The 24,173-nt window shown below is 48.0% G+C and overlaps 1 protein-coding gene across 1 annotated transcript in view; it reads right to left on the bottom strand.

Annotated features, from left to right (window-relative positions):
• Nup210 (nucleoporin 210) overlaps positions 1–24,173 on the bottom strand; it is a 92,241-nt gene that overhangs the window by 42,822 nt on the left and 25,246 nt on the right. The window contains exons 7-16 of the mRNA XM_027428873.2: positions 16,480–16,638; positions 15,844–15,912; positions 14,264–14,370; positions 13,389–13,529; positions 12,500–12,637; positions 10,537–10,692; positions 9,866–10,064; positions 6,503–6,648; positions 4,349–4,570; positions 2,428–2,601 (exon numbers count right to left, since the gene is read on the bottom strand). Of these exons, the coding sequence (XP_027284674.1) occupies positions 2,428–2,601; positions 4,349–4,570; positions 6,503–6,648; positions 9,866–10,064; positions 10,537–10,692; positions 12,500–12,637; positions 13,389–13,529; positions 14,264–14,370; positions 15,844–15,912; positions 16,480–16,638 (1,511 nt within the window). The remainder of the gene's footprint in view (positions 1–2,427; positions 2,602–4,348; positions 4,571–6,502; positions 6,649–9,865; positions 10,065–10,536; positions 10,693–12,499; positions 12,638–13,388; positions 13,530–14,263; positions 14,371–15,843; positions 15,913–16,479; positions 16,639–24,173) is intronic.

Here is a 24,173-nt window from a genome sequence, read left to right as displayed (position 1 = left end):
GCAGGTGGGTGTCCCTGGAGGCTGGGAAGAGGGAAGGGGTAGGAGGAGGATGGGAAGCATGCACTGAACACAGGGAGCAGTAAGCTCTGGGGTTCTGCAGTGCAGAGAGGTAACTAAATACCAGAACAATATATTATATAAAAGAATAGCAAGGGAACAGTCTGAAGCTTCCCAACACAATAGAACCATGAATATTTGAGAGGAAGAGCTCCCCATCCTGATTTGACAGCTCACACTACATGTATGCATGGAATTAATCACAGTGCAACCCATAAATGTGCTATAATACATCAACAAAAAGGCTTGAAGCCCGTAGCGAATTCAGGATTTAATCTTAACAGGTCTCCAAGTCAAGACAGAGAAGTCTTCTCCTGAGCATCCCACTCAGAGGCCAGAAAAAAAAATGATCATTCATTCTGCAGCAGACTCTGATCCTGCAAAACCCTGTATCTTGATAAATGGACTCTACAGGGTCCCTGTGGGGTCAGTGAAGAGTACCCAGGAGCTGTGCATCTCACTCTAAATCACCCTTTCCAGCCCAAGTGAAGCAAGTGGAGGAGATAAGTGCAGGTCTGTGGAGTGTACATTCTTAGCTCCACTGATGAACAAGGGCCAGAAAAGGCAGAAACACAGATCCACACCAGAGCAGCAGGGGAAACATCTGTGCTTGACTCCAACAGGAGAGATGAAGGCTGGTCCTCCAGCCCAGGTATTACAGCTGTGCAGTTCCCTTAATTAAGCTTCAAACAGATAGGTGCAGATCAAAGGCAAAGCTGTCCTTCACCCACCAGGGACCTAGCTCTCACAGCACATGCCACACAGCTGGAAGGTCATGGATACACTAAGCATCAGAAGGTTCATTCCAGTGTGCAGGAGGCCTGGGCACCTAGGGGTGAGCAGCACCTACTGAGATAGCTTCAAGGAAACACAGACCCCAGGGCCACAGGAGGAATTGCTTCATTTGGAGATGGATAAAGCTGGTTCTGCATTTTCAACTCTGCCCACCTGACAGACGGCCATGGTGTTGGGGGAAATGAAGCTAAGAGGTAAAAGTTCCAACACAGAGAATGCTCTGGCCACCAAGTGGACAAGTGGGATACTGGAGACCATAACCTGACCTCAGTCATTACTCTTGCTGTCTTACCCCACTGTGGCCTTTATCTTGGCTCTATTAGGCTGGCATCTCCTTATCCTGCTCCTCCTGCCACCACTCCTGTGGCCTCCTTTACCCTGGCATCACTGGCTCCTCTCAGCTATACTCTCTGTGGCATTTCTTCAATGGCCCTCCTGTCTCCCAGTGTCCCCTCATCCTTCTCAATACTCTGTTATCCCAGAAGCTGGGTTCTGAAAGGCCAGGAGCACCTGCTGAACAAGTATGTGCTGGAGGGATGAGGAAACCATGACTTTCTCCAAGCAGGGCTGAAGCTAGTTTATCCCTAATCCCTGAGCAGGATGCACTCAGGGCCCTGGGCTATGATGCTCCAGAGCTGAGCACTGGACTGGGGAAGCAGACCAGTAGGTTTTACCCCCATAGCTGCTGTTTGAAGGCCCACAGACTTTCTTCCCCTCTTAACACTTAACTTTTGAATGTCCTGCCCCATGACAATGCAATGCTGTAGATATCCCTTCTCCTTACAGCTCCCAATCCTGCTCTGACCACACACTCTCTACCTAGAGACAACACCCCAGCTGAACAGCTAAAACCATAGAACACTCCACAAAAGGACTCTACAGCCCCTCATGTGTCCAGCAGAGGGCGAGAGTGAATCTGGAATCAGAAAGTGGGGTGAGGAGGGTTTGGATCTTATATGGTCACTGCAGAAGCTCCTGGACTTAGGGTGAGGTCACACCCGGATGAACCCATCATGAGTTAACACACCATTCCATAGACAGCCTATTGTGCCACTCTGCTCACCTACCTGACCCAGCTGAGACACCAACATCAGCTGACAGCTGGGCAGATGGCCCAACGCAAAGACTGCACTCTAACATGGGACTGAGTGCCTCAGGAGCTACATATAAGGACTCCAGAGCTCCATGGAGCATAAGTTACCCCCTGTGATGGTGAAGCTGACTGGTCCACTCTGCACAGCATTAAAGGAAGATGGACTACCTATTACTAACCTGAGAAAAGACCAAGACTCCAAATATGACAAGTGCTTGTCACCTTCCCACCCCTATAAACTAGAAAATCAGAAGCTAAGTCTCTGTAAGCTGGGGACCAACTATGCACCTGGACTTTGGAAAGTCTACCCCCTTGCAGGCTCTGGATTCCCCCATGCAAGGCACAAATGGAAACACACTGCACATTTCTGCTGTTCAGATCCAGGTGCATGTGTGTGGAGACAAAGCTACCAGAACACTCAAGATCATGGTGCCCAAGGTCCTCTCACCTATGTCTCCTCTCCCAAGAGTGGCCATACTTACCACCTGCTTATTCTGCTGCAGCAGTGGACAGGATAGGTCCAGTTGTGGGAGGGCATAGACAGGCATGAGAGTGAGCCTGGAAGGCGGGGCACAGATGGACTTCACCACAGTGGGCTCCACAGCAGGGAAGGGGTTAGAGAGGCTTGGTCGGTTCCCCACAGACAGGGAGATGACCTAGAGGAACAGGAGGAGCAGTCAGACACCTGAGCATAGTCCCCTCCTCTCTGAGCCGAGACTTAACTTCTATAGGATGTGGGATGAGGCCTTTGCCCCAAGTATCATCTACAAACATCAGAAGAGGCAGGTCAAGGGATGCCCTGTGGTTCCCCAGGACACCAGGACAACCCCACAGCTGAATCTGCATATCCACAAGGTCCTGGACATTTGAAAGGGGAGTCTACGCTGACTTCAACACATCAAGGTAAAGAACAGATGCAGGAATCTGCATACTGAAGGGTAAGGGACCTTAACTGTGGAGAAATGGGTCAGAAAAGGGACTGTGCAGGACAATGCCCAATGGTGAGGCCAGAGCCACAAGCAGGACCACCCTGCTCCATGCCTGCTTGCTCCTCTGAGTCAGAGGAGAGAGGCCACACTTACTACCTGCATGGAAAGGACAAGGGAGGAGGAACTGTCACACAAAACAGGTCTTATCTGCTGCTAGAGTGGGGCCTCTGAAGTCAAGTTCAGCCCCTGGTTTTACATGCAACGCAGCTAATAGCTGCGCCTGTGGGAGCATCCCCAGCATCCTCAACAACAGACAACTGCTGAGGACACAGTAGTCTGCCCCAGCAGCCCCTCATCTTTCCTGATCATGAGGTAGGAGGAGGGAGGTGCCTCCTAACTTTCTGCCCATGACACAAGAGAGGGATCCCAGAGGCCTTGCTTAGAGTCCAATTTCTACAGGCCAAGGAAGGAACTCCAATGACCTAGTTACACCAAGATAATTCATTGCTACCCATAGTCTTACTATTTATCTGGCAGTAAGTATGCATTTCTTGTTCTTAATAGTGTTCTATACTTCTACTAGCACCTCTAGTGGGGCCTTTCTCCATGAACTGCTTTGGCCATAGCAGCCAGCTTTGGATAGCTGAAGCCAGACACATCTCTGTCAGGGTGAGCATGTACATCTTCAACTGACTCTGTATTCTTTTTACTGGTAGACATGCAAGAATCACTTCACTTTTTGGTTCATGGTTCTGCCTGCTTTCTGTTTCTGTCTGAGGACTCCCAGAAACAGATCTGTCAGAAGTGAGAAGAACACAAGGCCTTGGCCTGGCCTGAGGAAAAGGGGGTTGCCCTCAGCCAAGGAGCCCCATGGGATCTCAGGATTTAGCACACTAGGTTCAGTCGGCTTAACCTTCCAGTATTTTTTGGTTTTCAGCACTAAAAACAAATTGTAGCTGGGCATAATAACTTATGCCTGTAATTCCACCACTTGGAAGGCTGAAGCAAGATGCCTTCAAGTTCAGCCTGTTCTACATAACTATATAGTGAGTTTCATTCAAGCTAGCCTTGGTTGCATAGGGAGACCCTATCTCAAAACAACCAAGAAGTTCACACACACACACACACACACACGCACGCACGCACGCCCGCACGCACGCACGCACGCACGCACGCACGCACGCACGCACGCACTGGCACATCTACCCCAACCCAGGTTAAGGGTCTCAATCCTTCTGACATCGGCCCAACCCTGAAACATGGGGCTTTGTGACTCCTGATCTCAAACTTATAACCCTGAGAAAGAGGCTGGTATGTGCTGTGGAATCCAGAAGGCCGATTTACTAAGCCTTGTACTAACTTGTCTGTAAAATGGATACAATATGAGCAACACTTTCAGGGCTCTTTGAGAACTGAGCAGATTTTCTGGCTCTCCCAGTAGGCAAGGTGGAACTGAGGGCAGCTGTCCACTCACCTGTTCACCCAAGGCCTGGCAGGTCACAAGGACCCAGTGCTGCTGGTAATTTCGGGAGGCTGGAGGACCCAGGAGAGCCAGGCTGATGCTGCCTGTGTCTTCAGAAGTGACATTCCGAAAGAATTTGGAAGGTTCCAGGACCCATGGCCTGGGGCCTCCTTCAAATAGCATCTCTTTTGAGGAGCCCAGAGTCACCACAGCAACAGAAGAGGGATCCACAGCCTGGAGAAAGAAGTAGAAGCCTTAGTCTTGCTCTGGGAGGAGGTAACCAGGCAACACTGGGCATTCATTCACAGGTCAGATCCTCACCCTGATTTGGTGGGCTACCAGGCAACCTTTGAAATTCAGTCTCCACGGGGACATGGTTGACATGTATTAGGGGTTTGGGAAGAATTAAGTCCATATTGGAGCAGGGAGAACATGGGAATGCTGAGCATGGCAGTACATAGTTTAATTCCAGCATTCAGGTGGCAGGGGCAGAGGCATGTGGGTTTCTGTGAGTTCAAGGCCAGCCTGGTCATAGGCCTGGCAGGGTTACATAAAGAGACCTTGTCAAAATAAATTAAAAAATAAAACCCAGGAAGTTTCTACCTGGGATCTATCCTAACACAGACTAAATAATAGAGAAACAACTTCATGAACAAAAACATGCTCTTTATGCTCATTTCTCACAGCTAAGAGCCAGTAATACATTGATATCCTCAAAGAGGGAACTTGGGAGCCATGATGGCACCTTGCATAGGTCCCAATGCAGTACTGACCAAATACTGAATGCAGGACATAATACTGAACACATACATTCACCTTCAGTGCTACTGTTATTACTATATTCTATGAGTATTTTACCTGCATGTATATCTATCTATCACATGTGTCCACAGAGGACAAGGAGGGTTCTGATACCCTGGGACTGGAGTTATAGGTAGTTGTGAGCCACCAGGTGAATGTTGGGGATTGAACCTGAGTCCTCTGTAAGAGCAGCCAGTGCTTTAACCACTGAGTCATCTCTCCAGCTCCCGCTTTAACCACAGAACCATCTCTTCAGCTTCCCCCTAGCCCCACCTCACAATGTGCTTTAAAAAAAACAGGAACCAGTGTGGAGTCATAGACCTATAATCCCTGCTACAGGAAGTAGAGGTAGGAGGATTTTGAGTTTGAGTCCAGCCTGGGTTCCATAGTAAACCCAGCTCAAAATAAAGATAAAAAGGTCTGAGGATGTGGTTGAGTGCTTGCCCAGCATGCTCAAGGCTTGCTCTACAGTGAGGAATGCTGGTGGAGTGCGGGCAGAAGACAGCTCTCACAGGAAGCACAGCTGCAGACAGGCAAAGGGCAGGATTCAGGTGCCTGGCTAGCTTGGTCAGGGTCAGCTCCTCACTTTCCTTTTGTTTTTTGGTTTGTTTGTTTTTTGAGATGGATCTCATTACTGAGACCAGTTCCAGACTGGACTGGAACTCAACATCCTCCTGCCTCAGGTACCTGAGTGTTGGTTGGGTTTACAGTTGTGTGTCAACACACCTGGCTTTATGGCTCTATCTTCCTCACCCAGGTCAAGTTTCTGGGTCTATTTTGTACTTGGCAAAGAATAGTACCTAGCACCCTGCAGGTTCTCAACACTCAAATGAAGTAAACATTGAACTGGACAGTAAAACCAAGAGGTCCTCAAAGTCTCCAGTAAGCAAAGGGAAAACTCACATAGCTTTGACAGAAAGCCCCCACTGTTCTTAGGGACTAGGGTGGCTGTGGTACTAATGGACTCATGGCCTGCCCACTGGCATAAATGAGAGCAGTTGGGATCTGTTCTAGTTTGTTTTCTATTGCTGTGATAAACACCATGATCAAAAGCAACTTGGGAAGGAAAGGATTTATTTGGCTTATACATCCCAGTCAGAGTAGGAACTCAAGGTAGGAACCTGGAGTCAGGAACTGAAGCAGAGGCTGAAGGAACTCTCTTTGGTTTGCCCACCCTGCTTTTCATACAACCCAGGACTACCCACGTTAATCATTACTTAGACTTTCTGATGAAGGCATTTTTCTCAATTGAATTTCCTTCTTCCCACATGACCCTAGCTTGCTGTCAAGTTGGCCCAAACAAACAAAAAACAGCGCAGGATCTATAAAGGACAGGGCAGATAACAAAGGGTAGGTACAACTCACCTTGAGGGGCAGGTAGGCAGCGAGAGTGATCTTCGCACCCAAGTGTACATGGCCATGTGTGTAGCTCACAAGGAGGGTAGTAGACCCCTGAGCATCAGCTCTCACCTTGACCCCACTGCAGTGCTCAGGCCCTGGCTGTAGCCTCCCTGCACAAAGAAAACCAAAAGTTAACATGAACTTGTCCTTCAAGGGGAAGGCATGGCAGGCCAAGGGCCCCTTTTCATGCTGGACTTCATACACAACTTGATATTGTTACAACTGAAATTTTCCAGAGGCTAGAGCTCAGTGGTAAAAGTTACCTAGCACCACAACACACAAACAAAAGCAAATTCAAGTATGATTCATGTATATTACACATAGGTCTGGTACACATACAACTGGCAATGATTTCCCATCTCCTCCATGTGCTCAACACATCCTGTGTCCAGGATCCAGGTCACGAGAGAGCTTACCAGCAGCTGAGCCTGCCCTAAAGACCCTTTTCCGGCCTCTGACTCCTCCCAACTTCCATCAGAAGAGCCTTGAGATGTGTGTCTATGGCTTAAATAAAGTGGGGCGGGGATCACAGGCTGTGCTGGTCTGCCTTCCTCAGCAAAGTTCTGAGTCTTCACAGTCAAGCAGCCTTTACCCACATTTCTGCTCACTGCTTTGCAGTGGGAATGAGGAAGCAAGACTCCTCCTGACACTGTGAACATATAAACTTCTCACCTTAAGGGGGGGGCGGGCAACCAGTCGTGGTGCTGCAGATCTTTAATCCCCATACTCTGGAGGCAGAGGCAGCAGGCAGACTCTATGAGTTCAAGGTCTACCTGCTCTACATACTGACTTCTAGGCTGGTCAGCGATTAATAGTGAGACCTGGTCTTAAGGAAAAATCCCCACCTCAATATTCCTAGGTAGTACAGTCACATGCCACAGGCCACAGAGTTGCACAGGTTCCACCACCAGCTGCCACTCAGGCCCTTGGAATTGCAAAGCTGAAATGTCTGGTATTAACTGCTCTATCCTGTCATCCATTATTCCATGTCTCTTGTCACCTAAGTGGAATCATGTGACAAGTATCCTCTTGTGTTCACTGGGCACAGTGTCCTCAAGGCTCCTCAGACCTGCACCACATCAGAGCATCCTTCCTTCTTAGGGCTGACCCTACCCTGAGCCCAGTCCTCTACTGATGGGCACCTGAGCAACCCACATGTGTGATTAATACCACTGTGGGTTGACAAGCAGACGTCTTTTCATTTGTACTTTCAATAACCTTAGGTCTATGCCTAGAAGTGGGACTTCCTGAATCATATAGTAATTCTATTTAAACTTTTGAGAACCCACCACAATGTTTCCCACAGTAGCTGCCTTTAACATCTTTCAAAAGAGCATGGACTCCAGCTTCCTCACAACCTTGATGTTTTCTGTTGCTGTAATAGTAGCTATCCCCATGGGAGTAGTTTTCTTTATGTTTCTTCTTTGAGAGTTATTTTTAGTTATGTGTGTGTACTGCACATACATTTATGCAATACCCATGGAGGCCAGAAGAGGGTGACATATTCCCCAAAACTGGAGTTCGGCAGTTGTGAGGTACTAGGGAACAAGCCTAGGTCCTCTGGAAGAGCAGCATGTACCCTTATCACTGAGCCATCGCTCTAGCCCTTTCCTTAAGGTTTTGCTTTGAATTTATGTGATGACTGATAGTTACTACAACATGTAACATTCACAGAAACATGTGCTCAAGTCCTCGGTGTGTTACTGAATCATTATCTATTTTATTATTAATACACAGAAATTATTTGCATATTCCAGATCTTATCCCCTTACCAGGAAAATGATCGGAAAATATTTGACCTACTCCAATATTTGACCTACTTCACTAACTACCTTTTACCCAAAAGGGAACCTGATACAGTCCCTTCCTCAGAGTGTCCTGTTATATGTACCCTGGCTTGGAGGAGATGACACTACTAACCTATCCTGAGGACCATGTGTGCCCCATGGGTCATGTGTGCCCTAGGGTGGCTCTCACACATAGATGTCTCAAAGACATCTGCTGCCCCAGCCTGTTGAGCCCTCTGAGCACCCTTGCCCTGAGCCAGAGTTCATGTTTCCAAGGTAAGTCCTATACCCTGTACACTGAGGGAGATTCCAGCACTTTCTAAGGGAAATTTTGACCACACAGGATTTGTTTTCGTTGTTATCTTCAGAACCCAGACTCCCTGAAAAATCCTCAAGATGTCAGAGGGATGTCTACATGTAACTCTTGCACCGGTTTCCCTGTGACCCATGGAGAAACTAAGGCTTGGAAAGGTTGAACAGAATGCCAGTAAGTGAAGGGGCTTACCAGCCCAGGGCTGTTGAATTACAAGCCCTGAATGTTCCCTGCCCCCAGAAGCCTGAGTGGCATTCTACAGACACACTGTGGGATGGGTATGAGACCAATACAGGGGACAGTCCATCTCTGGCTGCCAGCAGTCCCTCTCCCTCAAAATGCCACTTCTTCCGTCCAAAATTGCTAACATTTGACTTTGCTTGGGCAGCTCTGAATGTTATCACAACCACAGGGTATACACAGTTACCAGGAAAGCATCTGTGCCATTAGGGATTACATCCCTCTCTGTTCAAATACCTTCAGTGGCTCCTAGCCTCTAAGCATGAGCCCTCTGTGATGGAATAGGCCCTGACATTCTAGGCTCACTATGTGATAAGCCCTGCCAGAGCTGTTTACCTTTGGGGTATGACATGGGCACATTCACTAACTGAATGCTGTCCCTGTTCTCTCCAACACAGCCTGCTCCTTCTCATAAACCAAGTATTCTGCAGATTTCATAACCTGCAAATCAGAGCTAATCCTTACCTTGCCTGGATCCACACCTTGGGGAGGCCACAGCTCAGAAACTGGAGCTGCAGGTCTGTGCCCCATCTCTGCAAAGGCCATGTGTGACCATAAGCAACTAAGCTGCCCCAGTGTCTTGACTGGACACACGGCCCACCAGCAACCCTGTTATAGGTATACAGTGGCGCAAGGCAAACTGCTTGTGCCACACATGCAGGACCTACACTGTCACAGTCACCACCAATACTACCCCCAAGACAGGAGGCTGAGAAGAGTGTACTGGGGTGGCCCAGGCCTGTCACAGGCATTATGACTGAACTAGTCCAATACATACATTACAGTATGGGCAGCTGTTGCACATCACGAACTGAAATATGAACGTGGACAGGAGACTCCTCCGTTCAGGCATAGATGAGATGCAGAGCATCAGGCAGGACTCCAAATGGACAAGAGCAGAGACAAGGGCCATCCCTTAGGTTGTGGCCCCTCTGGTGCCCACAGAGAACCCACACCATCTTGGCTCCCATTCTGCTACTGGTTTACCTGGCAATGGCTGGAACACACCCTGGTTCTCCACTTCCACCACCAGGTCAAAGTGGGAGCAGTCGCTTAGGGTGACCACCTCACTGGCCCCACCAGGCATGAAACCACTGATTGTCAGGGGCAGCTCTAGGGTGTGGCCCACTCGAGCCTCCACCTGGCACGGGGTGAACTCCATGCTGTTGGGCTCAATCACATACACCTAGAGAAAGAGAAGACCCAGGCCCATGAGGAGGAAGACTAGCAAGGCTGCTAGTGCTTACTAAATTCTGCAGTGGGTAGGACAAGATGAAGGGCTGGGCCAGGGCCTGGGAAGGGTGGGGTGGGCAGCAGGGATTCTCTCCTGGCCCTTTCCTCCCCAGGCCTCTCATTCCAATAAGGAAGGCTATCCCAGTCTTCCTCTCCTGATTGGCAACAAAGTCTGAGGTGGGGCCTGAGTGGCTGGAGCACAGCTAGTGGGAACTACCATCATGTTCTGCATAGCCATGTAGTCAGTTCTAACTGTCCATCCTTATTATGGGCCTGAGTCCTTGAGATCAAGGTTGGGATGGGCTCATCAATCCCCAGCATACCCACAACTACAGGCAAAGGAACAAGAGCTCTGAAGGGGGCCTGAGGGGGCAACCAAGCTTCTATCTTGAGCCTCTCCACCTGATGTCCTGTCATCACCTTACCTTCATCTCACCAAAATGGAGAGGGTTCTGAACATCATGTGCCTGGATCACACTGAGTCCAGTGTCACTGCCTGTGGTCATGACACCCTTGACGGTGACTGTGGCAACCATGTAGTTTGACGAAGACCAGCTGAAATTCCCACTGCCCCCGTGGGCCTAGGGAGGAAAACAACATGGGATCCATCAGCCCCTTACCCCTCTCTGCCTAGGGAAATACAAGGCTGAGGCAAGTGTTCACTCTCACTCATTATTACACAAACATGCTCATCTGTTCATACTCAAGTGTTAGCTACACACACACACACACATACACACACACACACACACACACACACACACACACACACACACTCACACACATACACACAGACACACAAAACCATTCACTCATGGGCTCACTCTCAAACACACACATAGCATACCATGTACACACATGTTCATACATTCAAAAAATCACACCTAGACACACAGCCGAAGTCCTGCCCATTGAAACATGTGGTACAGGCCAACATTTCCTCAGAGGTTGCCTTTGGCCCACCTTCCTCCATCCTATCTCATTTCCAGTCTTCCTATTCTGGGGACCTGGCAACTGACACACAGATACATAGGCATGACAGTGTCACCTCCCAGAGCTCAGACCTGGGTAGAAACCACCCTGGTCATGGATCCACCTGCAGAATTCTGCTCTGGGGCCAACACAAGCACACCTAGCATATAGTTCTGCCTGTTCCCATCCATCTTCAGGGAGTTAATGACAGGTTCTCTTCTAGTTCAGAGATCAACCTGGAACCCTGAGTCAAGAAAGATTACAAACTTTAGTGTGCAGGTGCCGGTGCAGACAGGAAACCTGTCATCATTTCTGGAGGTGGACCACAGGAGTGATGGGGCCTGGTTGACTATGCTGGGATTCTGAGCATCAAGGGCCAGATGCTGGGAAGGGGTGGGCAGGGTAGTATTTCCACATGATTTCAGTTTTCCCCATAATTATATTTATTACTTTCAAAAATAATGTCTTCTAGAAAAATGACTGCTAAGCAGAACTCAGACCTATATATACTCTGTGTTGGTGTTTTAGTGACTGCCTTTGTTTACTTTCTGTGGCTTTCTGTGATAAACACCAGGACCAAAAAGCAACCTGGGGAATAAAGAACGTATTTCATCTTACACTTCCAGGTACAGTCCATCACTGAAGGGAGTCAGAACAGGAACTCAAACAGGGCAGGAGCTTGGAGGCAGGAGCTGATGCAGAGGCCATGGAGGATGCTGCTTACTGGCTTGCTCACTTTGCTCTTCTTTTCTTTTTCCTTTCCTTCTTTACTATTTATTTATTTGGTTTTTGTTTGTTTATTTGTTTCTTTGTTTTGAGGCAGGGTCTCTCTATGTAGCCCCTGGCTGTCTTGGAGCTCCCTATAGATCAGGCTGGACTTGAATTTTCAGAGATAGGCCTGCCTGAGTGCTGGAATTAAAGGTGTGCACCACTGGGCCCCGCTGAGTTTGCTTTCTTACACACCCTAAGACCACCTGCCCTTGCTGCTCAATCATCAATGAAGAAAACACACCAAAGCTTACACAGGTCAATCTGGTTACCTCGTCTCAGATGACTCCAGCTTAACTTGACAAAAAAATGAAACAAACAAACAAGACCAACCAGGAGAGTTACTGTGGGGCTTTTTATCTTGTTAGTTACATTGCTGCGATGGACACCTGAGGAGTCATAAAAATTGTAAAGTCTGTCTCATACCTTTTAAGAATAAAACTGAAGGCAAAAGGACAGCCAGGTGTGGGATATACCTGTCTCAGCACTAGACAGACTGAGACAGCAGGGTGGTTCTTTCTAAGCCAATCTAGTGACACCTAAATAGTTCAGATCCTGTCTCAATAAATACATATAGAAAAGAATGAAAACAGCCATCACTCCAAGGAAACACCCCAAAGAAAGCACCTAACGCAGCCTCTCACCCACCTTTATGGTATACTGATAGGCTCCTGTCTTTGGTTGCCACGGAAATGTCAGGATGCTGGGATAGAGCGTGATGGGGATATGAATGTCCACTTCTTGCTGGTTCCACACAGGTACCTGAAGCACATGGACCCCTCCATCCTGCAAAGATGAGACTGATGCATGTTATCATGGCAACCACATTATCATTAGTCATTTTCTTGTCACCCAGGCCCTGTCCCTCCTTGAGGACTAGGCCATTAAAGGTAGCTTTGTGCTCCTAAGAATATAGAAAAGACAGTAGGCTTGGCAGGGGAGGCTTGCTGTAGATATTTAATGGTCACTCTCATAAGTTCTACTTATTTGAGTCCTCACAGGATGGATGTGGTTGTCCCCACTTTACAGATAAAGAAACCGAGGCCTGGAGCATCTCACCTAAAACCCAGAGCTGCAATGATGAGGCATCATTGTCCAGGGCACAGGCCCTTCCTGTCTCTCCACATGCTGCCTTTCACAGGTCTGGAGGGCTTGTATGAGGCACAGGAGGAGAAAACCCCCGACAATGTACCGACTGGTAAAACACTGCTTCCCCTGATGAGGCTTTTCAGTACAGGACAAAAACTATGGCTGGAGGACTCAGGCAGACAAAGCAGATAATCGAGTGCCAGTGGGCCTGCTGCTCATGCTATACCCCAAACAAAATCTGTATTCAATCTTGGAAGGTGCAGGCCACTCTTACAGGGATGGGTGCAGGGTGGTGGAAGAGAAAGCTGTGGCAACAGGAGGATCCCCAACAAGCTCTAGACAGCCAAGGGCATCTGGAGCACAAGCCCAAAGTGGGAAAGTCTCCTTAGGAACCAAAGCAATAGCATAGGGTAGGTCCTGGGACATGGAAAAGGTTGACATCACTTGCCTGGTCCACCACAGAAGTGAGGGATGCGCTGATGGTCGTCTGGCCACTCTGGATCACTCTGACGTGATGATACGACCCATTCTGGGAAGACCACAGGACCTCAAAAAACTCAGCAGGAAGCACAGCTTCAATTCGGATGTTCTGGAAAGGCAAGTGGGATGGGTAAAGGGAGCTTCTAAAAGATGAGTGTGACATCAAAAACTTGGAAGAGCTCCAAGACAGCAGCCAAGCCAGGCTGAGAGCCTTTGTGGCCCAAAAGCCTCTCAAACAAAGCCAGCAGAAGGAATGAGGCCCAAGTGCTTCGACCCCTTCAGCAGCCCCCCCTACATAGTAGTCAGGCCCCAAGACCCAGCACCATAGTTCTAACTGGATGTGTGATGCTCAGGGTAGCTGACAGCCTACTGTCACTCTCCCAGGTCCTGGAGTTGCACGAAGGAACCAGTAAATTTAAAAAGAGAACCAAGTCCCTGACAGCAGATGCTTCAGACATAGTGACTGGCTCAATCATTATTCAGCAGAGGACAGAAAGACCTCTGCCAAAGAAAAAGGTACACCCAGACACCTGACCATCTGCAAAGCAGAATGGACTCTCAGCTCAGGGACCCCATGTAAGGAACAGGAGGTAACACACAAAGCCACCATTACCACCACTATCCACATAGGCCCTGCTGCCTGGGGTATCTACCCTTAGCCCTGCATGAGGGGATGATGCCCACTCACAGTCTAACAGGTATTGAAGTATTCCAGGGATCCTGTGAGTATCACAGGACGCTTTGATCTGCCTATGAGGGGACCCTGTGGCTTTGGCTGCTCCTTGGACACTTGCTCCAAATGATCCCACATCATCCTTCCAACAGAACCCAGCAGGCACTCACGTCAGATGGGTAAACCTTGTTGCTGGACCTATCAAATACTTCAATGGTGATTGCATACAGACGTCCAGTCTCAAGCACCCACCTGTCACCAGGGTAGACTGTGAACCCTAGAAAAGGAAGTAAGGGAGTTCAACACTCAGGTTACAAGGGCAGCAGAGCTGTGAAAGAAGCTGAGGCCAAGCACTACACACCCACCCAAGTAGAAGACCCCAGAATGTTCAAAAGACCTGGCTTCTGGAGATATAGAGAGTAAGGAACCTGATGGCCACCATTATTCCCAACTTAGAGAACCACATTCTGATTCCTGGGACCAACATTGTACATAACACGCTCTAAACACTCATGGACTCATCAGGCTGAATCTGATCCTCAGCAGACTTAAACTCTGAGGTTGTGCAATCAAGGTTCTAACTTTGCAGTAGGTCTGAGGCTCTAGAGGATCTAGCCTGAGGCCATAGCTCATCTAGACTCTGAATCTTCAGCTGGTCTATTCACTGGCCAATGCAAATCTATCCCAAGGCCACACAGGTGTGGCCGAGACCACCGCATTCTAGACTTTGAGGCTATAGCACTTGATAGCTCTGGACAAGATCTATCTGGGTCTGTGCTCTGAGGGTCTTGGGCTCTGAGGTTCCCACACAAAATGCCACACTAGCTACTTCTATTCCCACGATACTGTTTGCTTTCTCATCTGCACAACGCCAGCCAAGCTGTTCTCCCTGTTCACCCTTCCCACCACAGAAGTTCAGTCTGACACAGCACCTGTCTCAAAGGAAACCTCCTCTGCCCTGATGTTTACTCCCTTCACAATCTTGCCACCTGTTTGTACTGGCCTCTGCTGTGAAGCTAAGTCTCAAAACAGGCCAATCAGGTAAAGGATGCTGTTGAGACACAAATAGTCACCCTCCTGGGGTTGCTACTTGTCAACCAGATTCTTTATCACAAGAGGCTCACAAGCTCTCTGACAAGGGGATCTTAAGGGTTTTGCTGCCCATCTGGCCATCCTTCTTCTGACTGAACTCTGGCGGTGTGCTCCACAGGTGAGTTGCCTCAGGTCCCAGGAAATGTTGCCATGGTGATACCCATGACACACATATCCCAAAGGCCTTGGTGCTGGCTATCATTGCAGATCTCAGCTCTCAGGCCCTACTGGGCCTTGGGGTCTTTTACTGCTACAGATAGTTCCCTGCTCTCTAATGCCTCCTTCTTCTTCCTGGCCAAGGCACTGCCAATTGTTATGACAACCTAAAGAGGCTCTGTAACTTAGCTGAGCACAGGCTCTCCAACCTTGTCAGGTCCATAGCAACAGTCAGGTCTGCACAATGCTGGAACTGAGGACTGATGGTCCTGAGCCTGGCAGACAAAGGATGTGGCCAGTATGAGAGCTGTTGTACCTCTTCAACTTTGTGGGTTTTCTTTTGCTGGCTGGCCCTAGGAATTGAACGCAGGACCACTTTCAAATTAACTAAGACATATACTACCAAGCTGAACCTTAGTTCTTGCTTTTACTTTTTGATTTCTTAAATTGATGGATTCACAAGCAATCAACGTCCAGGAAACCTCAAGGGGACCACACTTACCTAGGTACCCGGCTTCAACCACATAGATGGTGCTGTTGGGCAGCCTAGAAGCTCCTTGCATGCGGATACCTGAATTCTTAATTAAGGTACAAAGCATAGATACAGAATGTAAAGCAGCTGAGGCTCCAGCCTGACTCCAACAGCTTGAGCACCATGCAGATATGATATATACTAGAGGTGGGTGAAGAACCCCCAGCTTAGGCCAGTTAGAGTCAAGGTGCTGGTGAGTCAAGACCCTTGTGTACTGTCTACCCCCTACAAACCAGGTTCCTTGCAAGGGACCCATGGTACACATACATGGGTACACATGGCATACAATCAATCTTGGGTTATCAACAACCTACGTGCCAGTATTCACACAGCCTGCAGGGTCCTCTATGAGGGGGCTGTGGTTCCTGAGAAGCTTCCAAAGGCCTGGAATGACGTGTGCCTCTGCCACAGACTACATCTCTGGGAGTCTCTATGAGTCACCCACAGAGGTGAGCAATTCCACTCAGCGGGTTGCTATTTAGGTTCTTTCTGATTTTCAGACAGATGGGGAAAACAGTGCTATTTTTAGTCCTGGCTGGCTTTAAAGGAGAAAAACAACTTGGCTTCAAAGTAGTAGGCACGACACAGTGCCAGAGTAGAGGATATTCCTGTGGCCCAGGACCAGGTTGCTCTGTCCCATCTGCATGGCAGTGACCCTTGATGTGTCCTGTGTCAGAACGGCCACTGGGTGGGTTGGATCTCCTTGAGGATCTGGGATGCTGTTCTGAAGCTGCAGCTCATACTGATCAGAAGGCATTGAGAGTTCTGGGCATGAAAAAGAAACAAGAAAAGCCAGGAAGGTAAAGATGTGAAATACTGGATACCAATACAGCTATCTCCAGCCCTGACTCTTGGGACCTGCCATCAAGACAGCTGCTTGAAGAATGCTAACACTGGTGAGCATCTGGCCATCCCCTTAAGTAAGCAAGCTCTTCTCTGTATCTGGGCTCAAGTGGGGTTCTCACTGGTATTACCAAAAAGGCTGTCTATCCCAAAGAATGACTCGTGCCCTGACCACTTTCTGTGCATCCCCATGTCTATTTTGTATAAAAATACCTTTCCCAACAAAAGCCCAGGGCACAGAACAATTCCCCAGGAGATCACAGGTTCTGGGAAACCCAATATCTAAGCAGAGAACATAAGCACTTTTGATTTGAATGACAACTGCTGGATAGGAGTTCAGTTCCCAGGAAAGAGAAAATGAGAGTTAACTCCAAGGTGAAGGTACCCCAGGGCTTGCTTAGGTGTCTCATGACCAATTTCCCTATGTCCTCCCTCAACAACTCTTGGAACAAGGACTACTAACACTCTCACTTTAGACAGGGCTGAGCAAGTCAGGTGAGAAGCTAGCTCAGGGTCTGCCATGACTTCCACAGCTTTGAGAACCCAAATCTCATGTGCTACAAGACTAGCCCACAGTCTGGTAAGCTTCAAAGGGTGTGGACTGGAGCTGGAAACATGACTCGGTTGGTAAAGCTGAGTAAGGAACAAGGATAGGAGTTCAAATCCCAACACCCACATAAAGCAAGGAGCAGTAGCATGTGCCTGCAATCCCAGCATTCCTATGGCAAGATGGGAGACAGGAGAATCCCGGGAAGCTTGCACATCAGCTAGCCTGGAGTATGTAGCGGTGACTAATAAGAGCCCCTGTTTCAACTAAAGTAGACAGTGAGGACCAACCCTGAGGTTGTTCTTAGACCAGTGGCAGGCATACCCCATGCTCACATACTCCACCCCCAGAGAGAAAGAGAGAGAAATTCATGGTTGGGGACTGGAGAGATGGCTCAGTGATTAAGGGTACAGAGGACCCATTTGGACAGCTCACAACTGACTGCAACTCCAGCTCCAGGGAAACTGATACCTGCACCTGCATGCATAAACTCACAAAGACACACACACACACACACACACACACACACACACACACACACAGAGAGAGAGCTTTAAAAACTTAATCTAGAAAAATAAATTAAAAACAAAACATATGGCCTAGGGGAAGGTGGTTAGGTCACTAGAATCATGGCCTTGAAAGCAATGAAGGCAGGTCTAGAACCCTGGTTAGCTCCTAAAAAACTGAACTCACAAAACAGCAAGACTAGCTCATGAACTCTTGGCTTTCCCTCTTACCATGCAATCTCCTGCTGCACATGGTGCTATCACGATCCACCTGCCTTGAGGAAAAACAGCCAAGGGGGCTGCAAACAAAAGGCAGAGCTGAGCAAAAGCCAGTGCTCTTGAACCTCCAGATTTCTAGTTACATCAAGGATCAGCCTTGAGTATTTCATCTAACAGAATATCGACTAAGACATAGACCTATAGTTAGCTAGGAGCAGACCAGCACCTCCTGCCTCCAAGCCTAACCACTTTAACATTCTCTCCCCTGCATCCTTAGTGGGTCCTAACCAGCCACTCGCTCACTGTCAGTAGAGCTGAAGCCATGTACCCCTTCTTGACCTGGAGTGGAATATGGTCAGTGAAGGTGCCTAAGGGGATTTGAAAAAAGAGGCAACTTGCCTATCTTCTGCATCTCTTATGTGCTCCAAAAAGTACCCAGTGACTTGCTTCTGAACCATAGGTCCTGAGAGTAAAATACTTAAAACTATCAACATCACCTGGAACCTCATGTGGGCAAGGGATGCAGGTATAGAGGATATGTATGTCTGAGACCTGCTGCACCAAACTCTTGGGGCAAGGCTCAATAGCACATGTTCACAGAAGCCCTCCAGGTGTATTACTGTATGGCCATGAAACACCCTAGTGTTTCCCCGTGGATTTGTTTCACTGTGCTCTACTGCCTAGGCACTCAGAGGCCACAGCAGCTGAGGCCAATTCAGTTCAGTTATTGCTAGAGCTGGCAGCAGATCATCGTTTAGCAAACCTGCAGAATGTAAGATGTGTGAGAGTTAAGGAGTCACATAGACTTCTGCCTAGATTTAATGGGAAGCTGTGGAGACCTGAGAAAACAGTGCATGAATGAAGTTGTAAGGATGCAGCCTAAGTTGTCATGGAGACTTCATGTCAGAAGATGCTAGGAGGGTGGAAGCTGTAGGTAACAAGTAGAGCCAGCCCTAGAGACAGGCTATGTGGAATACCAATGGGAAGGCTACAGGCCCAGGGTTGCTCAAGCCCACTAGAGCTCAGCCAAACAATCGCCATGTGTATGGAATGGTGAAGCTGAATTACAGGACTGAGTGTTGGGCCTGCTGGGTTTGGACTTGCTTCGGTTCCATCCTTCCTTTCTGTGTCCCCCTTTTGGAATAGAAAAGGTCATTTGAGGACTGTTTTAGTCTGTGTTCTGTTGCTGTGATAAACACCATGACCAAAAGCAAGTAGAAGGAGAAAAGGTTTATTTCAATTTATAACTTTAAAAAGAAAATTTATGTGTCTGGGTGTTTGTCTGCATGTATGTCTGTGCACCAGTGTGATACCTGGTGCCCATGGAAGCCAGAAGAGTCAATCACCTGGAAATAGAGTTACAGATGTTTGTGAGCTACTTTATAGGCATTGGGAATCAAACCTGGTCCTCTGGAAGAGGAAACAGTGCCCTTAACTGCTGAGACATTTCTCCAGCTATCCCTCCCCACAAAAGTGTATAGTCCATCATAAGAAAAGTTGGGCCAGGAACCTGGAGGCTGGAACTGAGCACAGACCATGGAGAAATGCTGCATACTAGCTTGCTTCTCATAGCTTGCTCAGTCTGCTATTTTATACAACCCAGGAGCACCTGCCCAGGAATGGCACCATTCACAGGGCTGGGCCCTCCCATATCTATCATTAATCAAGAAAATGCTCTACAGACTAGCCTACAGGCCAGCCTGATGGAGATGTCTTTCTCAACTGAGGTTCCCTCTTCCCAGATGACAAAACACTAGCCAGGACAACGACAAAGCTATGGACTTCCCTTGAGGAGTGACAGGACCTGGCTACTGTTTGGGGACCCTTTACAGGATATAATGTTGGAAAAGTACAGCAGCCTGAGAGAATTTGTAAGCTATTGTATGGATTTGGGTTACAGTGTACAGCAGAAGACTCCGGAACCTAAGTGAGGGGCCCAGTGGAGACCAGCCAGGAAGAGGAAGAGAGACCTATTTTTGGATTGTTGTAGTCATTAATGGCAATACAAAAATGAAGGGATGGTTGTGGTTCACCAGGACTCAGGATCAAGGCCAACCTGAATAACACAGTAAGCTACCAAATCCTAAATAAAACACAAGAAAACTTCCATGTAAGTGATATGACAGAAGCTAACATCCACATGGAATGGTAAGAAAAGAACTTTCAACAGAACTTCAAACTCTTCTGGTATCAGAAATCCCATGAATGTGCTGAACACAGGGGGAACAATGTAGGGAAGCACATGGCCATAGCTCACATGAGTCTGCATCAAGTGTTCGCCTAGAAGCACTACAAAAGTACACAATGCAGAAACTGCATTCTGCCACCCATAACACATACACACCCCAGCACAACCCTTGTGGAGAGAGCATATCAGAATTTTAAGGATATTGGTTTGGGGATGCAGCTCAGAGGCACTTTGCTGGTTAAGCCTGAGTTCCTGTTCTTTTGTGTCAGAAGGCTGGGGCTGGACAGATGGTTCAGTGGTTAAGAGCAGTGGCTACTCCTCTAAAGGACCCAGATTCAATTCCTAGCACCCATATGGCAGCTCACAACTATCTAACACCCCCTTCTGGCCTCCAAAGGTACAAGGCATACAGTGGTGCTTAGATAAACATGTAAAAACACCCATACCATACACGCACGCGCGCGCGCACACACACACACACACACACACACACACACACACACACACACACACACACTCTACATATATATATATAAATTAGGTTATGGGGCAAGAGAGGTAGCTCACTGGTTAAGAGCACTGGTTAGATTCATTCCCAGCACCTACATGTAGGCTCATAAATCATCGGTAATGCCAGTGCAAAAGTATCTAATGTCCTCTTCTGCCCTCTGCAGGAACATATATGGAGCACATATACACAGGCAAATCATCCATATACATAACTAGAAGGTTCATGTAGGTCATCTAAACTATCAACATTTAGACTCAAGCCAAACAGCTCATCTTGAGAAGTGGCTGTAAATTCAGAATTCCTGACTGAGAAGGGGTGCCTCTTTGGTGACTTTCAGTGAATCTTCATATTTTTCTACTACAGACAAGGCCTTGATCCATAGCCCAGGCTATCTTTGAAGATGTATTTTACTCCAGGTTCATCTATATTCATGATCTGCCTGCTTCAACCTCCTGAGGGCCTGATCAGAGACACTATCATGGCCAGTCACAGATTTCTTTAGTGTGAAAGTCTCAGTAAAATCCCCACTTTCTAGACTTTATAAATTTATGGAAGAAAATGTCAATTAATGTAAGTTGGATATTAATTTCCAAACAGAATGTTTAAATCCAGTTCTGGAGTTTTAAAAGATGTGCCAATGACTAAACATGATGAAAACACCCAAAAGGACAGTGATGGGAGGGGGGGACCATATGAAGAAAACAGCAGAGTCTCCACTTGTGTGCTCTGTTCCTGGTAGACCAATGCTGGGCAGGCTATTTCCCTGGGATTCAACCTAGAAGCCTCTCCCAGCCTGGCCAACACCAACAACCATCACACGGGCATGTGCCCAACTGATGAGAACACTCACCTCTTTTTGGTGGGCTCTAACTCCTCAATTTCTATGGCAGGTGAGTCACCTAATCTCCAAAGTTTCTGAACCTTTGGTAGGCTTAACTCTCTGGGCCATGAACTATGTTATATGTAGGCTATGTTATATGTAGCTAATCACCAAAAGGCCCAACAAAAGAAATTTGGAGAAGGAAAGGGTTTTGGACTCACAGTTTGAGAGCCATGACAGTGAAAATGTAAAGCAGCTGGTCACACATGTCTGCAGTCAAGAAGCAAAGGGTGAACTTGGGTGATAATTTATGATAAAATGCCAGTCCAGTGCCTCCCAACCGTGCTAGCTCTCCCTCCTTTCCCAAACTGGGCAGTGACATTTCTCATGGACCCTGTGAAGTATACCATCTCCACCTTATTGGTGGGAGAACTAGAAAGCCCAGCCACTATCCTTGTTTTTCTGACTTTATTTTGAGGGGACAATGTCAAAAAGACAATACACAGTCGGACTCTATATCTCTGTGGCTTCCAAGTTTTCCTGTGTCCCTGCCTACACCAGGGGGTCTTCAAGAAGCTCACTTCCCAGGGTTGTTGAATCCTAACAGGAAGAGCTCTTAGAACTATGCCCAGAGCTTCAGAGGTGCTCAGTCCTAGCGAGACAATGTCAGCATGTCCACCTATAGCTAAAATCCCTGCTCAGGGGTAATATAAGCAACAGCCACCTCTCCTCCCAAGAGCCCAATGACAAACAGAGGAACAATTCCACCAAAGTTCACTCTGGGGACCTGAGGAATTTATTGCACTTCCTGACAGAGCTTAGGTGAAGGGTTGCTTACAGGGCTAGGGGCACTCCTCCCCAGTCAGTCACACCTGGAAAGCCTTACCCAGCAGGAATGCTGGCACTCTGTAGGCCCCTGCAATTAAGGCAACCAGGTGGCAGGGAGCAGCTGGATACTTCTCTATGTGATATGTAAATTGTCAGCAAACCCAGCTGGGATGATCTTTTGCAAGGGGCACAGGTGAATGTCCCAAGATGCCAGCTGCTTAGCTCAGAAGACAACTACAACACTACCCTTTCCGGGTCCTCATCCTTCAAGGCAATGATCAGCATTTCAAGGCATTTTTGGTCAGCATCTGTGTTCATGCAGAATTTTATACAAGCCTGTTTGTGTTCTCTGGCCTTTCAAGACACCCCACCACCACCACGATCCTTCTTAGGATGTCACATCGGTGACCTCGGAACTCCACTTCTAACTGCTTCACCAAGGTCCCAGAAACCTCGCCACAGTCTTAGAACTGTCCTGGTCCTGCCAGAACTTCTTCCCTAGAGTCAAAGGTGATATCAAGCTTTGACAGAACCTTTGCACATCCTCTTGTACAGCATCCTAACCATGACTGGACACCAGGAGGCTGATGCTGCCTGCTCAGCATGCGACAGACACTCACAAAACACAAGCTTGCTTCCCTCCATCTTTGCCCTCAGAGAACTGGGTACCGAAGCAGGGAGTAGAGGCCTTCAAATGGACCAAGCAATCCCCACCCAGGATGACTAACCAGACACTGCTGGTGGCTCACAGATGTGGTACCTCTCAGGTCCCCATCAATGAACTGACGTTCAACCTAGAATTCAATGTAGGAAACTGGAGGCCTTAAGTCGCTAATAGGTAACAAGCCTCTTAAATGCCACCCCAGGGTTGCCCTGCCACTCTGGTGGTCACCTGTGGAGACATGTGGCCAAAGCCCTTAAGTGAAGCAACTAAATGCAGCATACTTGTCTTGAGGTTCTCTGAGCATTGTGTTCTGACGACACACACCCGCACCTGTGAACTAAATAGTCAGGATTCCTAGGAGGACCAGCTCATCCACACTCACCTTCTAAAATACACGTACCCAGCACCATACAATCTGCAGAATAGCTCCACTCCTGTCAGCCATGGTTTTCTCGAATCCTGGGCAGAAATGGCCCACTCGAGACAAAGCTCAACTTTGCTTACCAGTCAGAGGCAGACCACGGGCACAACCTGGCCCAATGTGAGCCAACAGCTCTGGAGTTGCTCTAAATGAAGCCAGAAGAATTGAAAGCAGGAACTATCTATAAGCACACCCATGTTCATTACACTCTTCCTAACAAGCAAAAGATGGAGCCATGCCAACCGTCAAAAGACAAACAGATGGATAAAATGTGATCTGATGCGCTCTAGATGGCAATGGATCTTGAGGACACAGTCAATGGAAGACCAATCGCAGAACGAGCACACAGGATTACATGTAACTGAGGTCCCCAAAGCAGCCAACTTCATTAGGCAGTGGTTAGTGGGTGCTGAGTGTGAGGGAGAGGGATGGGGTGTGTTTAATGAGGAAGATGGGAAAGTTCTGGAGATGGATGGTGGTGACAGTTACAAAATGCTACCAAGGAATATAATGCCACTGATCTGCACACACAAAAACTTTATGGTGGTAAACTTCATGTGCCACATATTTTATCACAGTAATGAAAAGAGAAGTGGCTGATAATTCAGTTTCTTTCACAGAGGACCCAGGTTCAGCTCCCAGTGCCCACATAGTGGCTGACTACCATATTGGTTAACTCCAGTTCCAGGGGATCCATTGCCCTCTTCTGGCTTCCTCAGGTACTGCGTCAACATAGAACCAACACCCCACCCC

The sequence above is a fragment of the Cricetulus griseus genome, chromosome 8 (genome assembly GCF_003668045.3).
Source record: "Cricetulus griseus strain 17A/GY chromosome 8, alternate assembly CriGri-PICRH-1.0, whole genome shotgun sequence".
NCBI classification, from domain to species: domain Eukaryota; kingdom Metazoa; phylum Chordata; class Mammalia; order Rodentia; family Cricetidae; genus Cricetulus; species Cricetulus griseus.
Note: the sequence above shows the minus strand (reverse complement) of the source record. Positions and strands in the feature narration are given on the sequence as shown.